A 6,000-nucleotide genomic window follows, 5' to 3' on the forward strand; every position below is an offset into this window, starting at 1 on the left:
AGAGACCCGCCAAGGCCGGCAGCCAGGTCCCAGACCCCCGACCCTCGGCACAGCTCTCTCCCCGTGCTGGTCCTCAGCCAGGGGGACCGGCTGTCCCGCCCCCAGGAGAGTCCAGCCTTGGCCGGTCATCGGCTTAGGGCCAGCCTGGCTTTCCTGGCTGTGAATCCCGCTGGGGCTGCAGCCGACCCTGTGGAGGAGGGGGCTCGGCGATCAGCTCCTTTGTGCTTTGTCAGAGGGGCCCCACAGGCCAGGCAGGCCTCCGGGCCGCCCACAGGGCCGCCCAGCCACGGAAGCCAAGGTGGGGTCAGCCCCTGGTTCTCCTCTTACAGGAAGCCCTCCCTTCCCTGACTGGTCCATCAGCTGACTCCTCTGGGTTCAGGCTCCTCAGCTGTGACGTGGGTACTAAACGAGGCCAGTGGAACCCCCGTGGGCAGGGCCTGGCACGTGGCAACCGCTCCACAAACACTGCCCTCCAGATCCTTCCCGTCCTCCACTGCCCCACTTTCCTCTCACAAACTCCACTTATGTCAGATACGTCCATTTGTCAACATTTAGGTTTATTCCCACTAACGCCTATTAATTAACGCTTACATGGTGCAAAGCACTTGAAATTCATTATCTCATTGATTGTCAATGACCCAGTGAGGGGGATCTGTTGTCCCCATTTCACAGATGAAGAAACTGAGGCGTGGAGAGCTTAGACCTGCAGCGTCTCTCCACGGAAAGTGGTAGAGCTGGGACTCACCCCTGAGCAGCTGGGAACAGAACTGGGTCTCAGTTGTGGCTCTGCCCATTGTTTGCTAGAGGGGCTAGAGAATACAGTTGGGCAGGTTGTGCACTGCTACCCTCTGCACCAGACTGGGAATTCAGTTTGGGATGCGCACACACCCACACGTCCTGGCCACATCTTTGCTACACTGAGGACAAGGGGTCTGTGATTTTATTCTCTTTCCAACCTGTTTATTCAACACCCTTATCAAAACCAAGCAGGGAGGCCATTTCCTCAAGGTGCTGGAGGCCTGCCCGGGGTACAGGGTACTAGATGCACAGTCAGGAGGACCCGGGTTCAGCACAGCTGTCCCTCCCCACCTGGTGACCTCGGGTAGCCCACTACACCTTGATGAGTCTTTTCTTCTAAAGGGCCGTGACAAAAACACCCAGACACCATGTGTGTTTAGCCCAGAGCACAAGGTCTCGCCCTTGACCCTGGTAAAACCTGGTGGCTTCTCACCCTCAGAGCAGGCCAAGGAGGAGGCTGTTTTCAGACCCTCTGGCAGGACACACCGGCTCACTCAGTCAGCTGCCGGCTACTCCGTCATCCAGTCTGCACGAACCCCAGGCTTCCAAGGAGGCCAAGTGAATCTCTGCTTTGGCCTCATTTTCCCCAGAGCTCCCAGCAGCTGAGAGGTATGTGTCAGGCCAGGTGGACACAGCCAGTGGCACACCCACTGGTGTCTGGCACCAGTCTGGCACACCCTTGCTCCAGCTCACCCAGCACAATGCTCGCAGTGTGACCAAGTCAGGGCAGTTCATCCCCAAAGCGGCTGGGTGTCTCTGCTGGGTCCCCTCAGATGTGGACTTGAAGGCAAGGACGGACCTGGATTTGGGCTGGGTAGGGGTGGAGCTCCACAGGGCTCACAGGTCATGGTGGGGCCCCCAAAGCCTGGAGAGGTGATGAGCCTGCTACCCTGTCCCAAACCTAGGCCACCCCTTCTCAATGACACAAACAGCAATACTGCCACCAACACACGGACAGGGCCACTCATCAGCCAGGCTCTTGTCATGGAACCCCATGCCCCACTAGACACCCTCCATGCCAGAGCCCCCCGCCAGAACCTGATCACAACTCTCCGAACTCGCTGCTCCAGGAGAGGCCCCGCCACCCACCCTGACCCCTTACCCCCATCAGTCATGAGATACTAATGCCTCTGGAGCCTGTCCCCCTAGCTCAGGCCTCATCAGTTCTTCCTCCTCAGGGCATCAGACTCGCACTAGCTGGGGCCCTGTACCCACTCTGTACACCTGTTACCCATAAGCCTTCAGGGGTCCCTCACCTCCTAGAGATGGGTCACCCTCACAGCTCCTCCATCTGGCACCAGCTTATGCTCAGCATTTCCTGCTGTCCTCCTCAGCACAGGCTCTCTTTGCATCAACCTCTCCATGGCTGTTTAGATGCCACCTCCTCCAGGAAGCCCTCCCCGATCTATGTCTTTCCCCATCCCGGAGATGGGTTCTCCCTCCCCTGAGTTCCACACATTGTCATCTGGCCCTCACAACACATGATCAGGGATTTCACAAGGACTCAGCTGGTGATGGTGATGGTGGGCAGGCTGAGGCTGCAGAGGTCAGGACGTACTGAGCCTGCAGGCTGCATCAGAAGTCCTGCTTGGTCCCAAAGCCAGTGGTCCCAGAGTCACAGCAGGGCTTTGGGCTGGGGAGATGTGCGTCTCATGAGTCCTCAGGAGCCACCAGATGCTGCAGTTCAGCCCTGCTGTCTGGGCAGGGGGAGTGAGAGGAGTGGGGATGCCTGATGAGTCCTGAATGCAGAATTCTGAGACCCACAAGGCCCCAGGAAGCTGCTAAGAGGATTAAAAATCGAAAGCCAACAAATCACTTAAGTAAATAGAGCTGAGAGCCTCTGTTGGCACCTGCGCTGGGGCTGAACAATAAAAGCTGATGATTAAATGCCACACCATGAACCGCCCAGGGCTTGAGATTCTGATTTAACTGCACGCTCGAAGGCCTATTTGTCTGCAGTTGTAGGCAGAGAGGCTGTGAAAAGGGACACCTCTGCTCTACGCAGACCCTCTGCACACAGTTCTCTGGGTTTTACTCTCCCATTGATAGATATTCACCCACACCGTGTAGTATCTGCCTAGCACAGACATGGGAGTACACAAGAGCTCCACAGATAGGTAGTGAACCCATCATCACTGGAGGTATGCAAGGAGGGACGCCCACCACGTGGGCCAGGCTTTCATTCCACAGCACCTACTGAGCCCAGGTGCTGGACAGACATCTGTCTGTGGTCACTGAGCTACTGTCCTCTTCTCAACCTCCTGTTTCCCCCACTGTCAGTTTCTCCAGGACACAGATGGGGTCTGCCTCATTACAGGGGCCTTGTTACCAGCCCACAGCCAGCGGGACACACAGAGAAGGTGCTTCACAGACGTGGACTCCCTCAGTCAAGAATAAAGGTTTCAAAATGCCTAGACCACCTCCAACCTCCCTGCTGACCCCCGGCACCCTGGAGCCTGATCCTAACAGCATCCACTACTTGGGAGAGCTGGCACTGGGAAGGGGACCACAGACACCACCGAGCTGCAGTGGGCAGGCGCCAGGCCCACCCTGAGCCCTCTGCCTCCCAGACCCACCGGGTGGCTGGTTCCGAGCCCCAAGTCAGAAGGTGCGATGGGTGCTCAAGAAATGATAATGCCCATCTCCATGACATCGAGTGGCACCATGCTTCCAGTCTCCTGGGCACAATCCAAACACAAGACTGACCTCATCACCCTCACTTCTCTTAAAACCTTTCAATGGCTCTCCCGTATAATCATGGCTAAGCCCGCATAACGCTTCCCAAACCGGGCTCCCCGGAACCCCGGTGTGCCAGGAGGAGGTCACGTGTGTTCTGCCAGGAAAGAGGTCTGTTGAAGCTCTCTTGGGAGACCCTGGGTTTTATCATTTTGTGGGGTTTTTTTTCCTTTTGCTGTAGGTTTTCTCAGAAGCTCCGATAGACTCAAGCGGAGTGTGAATCCCCATTGCAGGGCCGGCGTTTACTTTCCCAGACTTTTGGGGCCACAGGACACTTATTTTCAGAATCCCAGACATGGTTCGGGAAGCCTGGCCTACAGGATGAAGCCGAAAACACGACATTTATGGGCCACTTGTGGTCCTGTCCCAGCCAAGCCGCCCAGCCTTGGGTGTCTCTCACAAGCCTACACGTGCACGCGCGCCCACACGCACCCCCGGCACAACAACTGCTCTGGGCTACGTGGCTCACCATGCACATGCGTCCACGTGGTGGTTCACGCTGTCTTCTCTTCCCAGAAAGCCTATCCCTCCCGCTACCTGGAAGACGCGTCCCCATCCTCGGAGATTCAGCTTAGATGCCCCTCACCCCTGAAGGTTTCCCGGCACTCCAGGCAGCCGTGCTCCCCACGGCAGAGCCTGTTCTGGTGGTCAGCATCTCCTGGTGGGCAGCTGCGGGCTGAGGGCACACAACGGGGCCTGACAACTCCATCGCCGTGAACTCCGGGCCCAGCGCAGGCTGCTGCACTCAGAGCACCTGCGGAACCAACGCTGGAGCCTGTGTTCCTAAGAGGTGCCCCAAACAAATAAGGGCACAGTAGGGTTTGCCAGCATTTTCTTCCACAGGGTCAACCTGTGTGGCAAGAAGCAACCCAGAGCCAAGTCCAGGTTAGGGGAGGCTGTTCTAAGGTGTGACGGGACTGAGAAATTTCCTACCCCGACGGCCGGTCCCCACGGAGCTCCAAGCAGTCCAGAGGCTCCACAAGCCCGCTCCCCATTCCTAAACAGCCCTCAGGTGACATATGCGTTTTAAGCGCAGTGCAAGACGAGAAAGGAAACACCACATGTCACTCAATTGGTGTCTCCTGAATATCCAGACTGGAGATTTAAGTCCCGGAAAGATCTCTTTGCATCCATCACCCAGGCAGGGATGGAGATGGGGACCAGGGGAAATGAGACACAACATGGGTAAGTTTTGATGAGGCCAGAGGCTGGAGAGATGTAGAGCTAGACCAGGCCCCTCGGGGTGGTTAGGAGAGCACCAGGTTTCACTTCTGTGACCTTGGGGACAGCACTTTAACCTCTCCCAGCCTCAGTTTCCCCACCTGGAAGACCAGAAGGCTGGTTGGATGATTTCTCAAAGAAACCATCACTTGTGCCCGGGGAGTGTGGACCTTGAGGCTCCGCCCCGGCTCTGAGCCTGTTTCCCCAGGAGACCGCTTCATTCCACCACCACCGCCCCCCACCCCGCCCGCAGTGCTAGCGGAGCAGCCCGACCGAGAGCGCTTACCCGATGGGCAGGCGCCTTTCTGCAGCTGGCGCACGGGCGTCCCGGAGAGCTGCAGCGCGCGGCGGCTGGCCGCCTGCAGCGCGCACACGTTGGCGTAGGTGTGCCCGTCGGTGCCGCACACGGCGTGCGCCCAGCGACACCGACACACGCCGCGCACACACTCCAGGCTCTCCCCGCACGGCGAGTCTACGGCGCGGCCGCACGGCTCGCCCTCGACGGCGGCGCACACCAGGCAGCAGTTGCAGAGGTCGGGCACGTAGCCGCCGGGACAGCGGGGACTCGGGCACCGCGACACGTCGCAGCGCGCGGGGCACGACGTGGCCAGAGGCTCCCGGGCCAGCGCCAGCGCGACCAGGGCGGCCAGGACCAGCGCCCGCGCCTGCATGGCGGACGGGCCCGCGGCGGGCGGCAGCGTGGGGGACCGGCCAGGGGCGCACCGAGGCCGCTGCTCCGGGCGCCGACGGAGGGAACGCGGGCGGGAGCGCGGCCACACGCGCCGGCGGCTCAGGCGGGCGGGCGCCGGGACCGCAGAGACATGCCCGGGGCGCGGAGAACGCGGGGCACTGGGGAGGCGCCCGCTCCCTCTGGGCAGACGGTGGCGGGTAGCCGGCCCCACCGCGTTTAAAGGCGCCGGCCTCCCGCCCGCCCTCGCTGGAAGGGGGCGGCCCGGCCCCTGCGCCAGCTCCGCCCCGGCCCAACCGACCCCGCCCGGCCTTCCGGGCCTGGACCCACCCGCGGCCGAAAGCGGGGCCTGCCTGGTCTGGGAAACCGGTGTGCTGGATATTCTGCGCCGCCGCCCGCGGCTAGGGGCCTTGGGGAGGAAAAGCCACCAGTGTGCGGGCCTCCAGCACCCCTGGGGATCCCTGAGCTGGCCGAGTTCATGACTGAGTTCCAGCGACCTCAGCTACTCCCCCTCCCCCTCCCCCTCCTAGAAACGGGCCGTCCCGGCACCTCTCCCC

General features: G+C 60.4%; 1 protein-coding gene across 1 annotated transcript in view; it reads right to left on the reverse strand.

Moving 5' to 3' along the window:
• HTRA3 (HtrA serine peptidase 3) overlaps window positions 1–5,592 on the reverse strand; it is a 28,618-nt gene extending 23,026 nt beyond the window's left edge. The window contains exon 1 of the mRNA XM_007456865.1: window positions 5,042–5,592. Within this exon, the coding sequence (XP_007456927.1) occupies window positions 5,042–5,426 (385 nt within the window). The 5' untranslated portion in view covers window positions 5,427–5,592. The remainder of the gene's footprint in view (window positions 1–5,041) is intronic.
• Window positions 5,593–6,000: the final 408 nt, after the last annotated feature.

The sequence above is a fragment of the Lipotes vexillifer genome, unplaced genomic scaffold (assembly GCF_000442215.2).
Source record: "Lipotes vexillifer unplaced genomic scaffold, Lipotes_vexillifer_v1.1 scaffold63, whole genome shotgun sequence".
Taxonomy (NCBI): domain Eukaryota; kingdom Metazoa; phylum Chordata; class Mammalia; order Artiodactyla; family Lipotidae; genus Lipotes; species Lipotes vexillifer.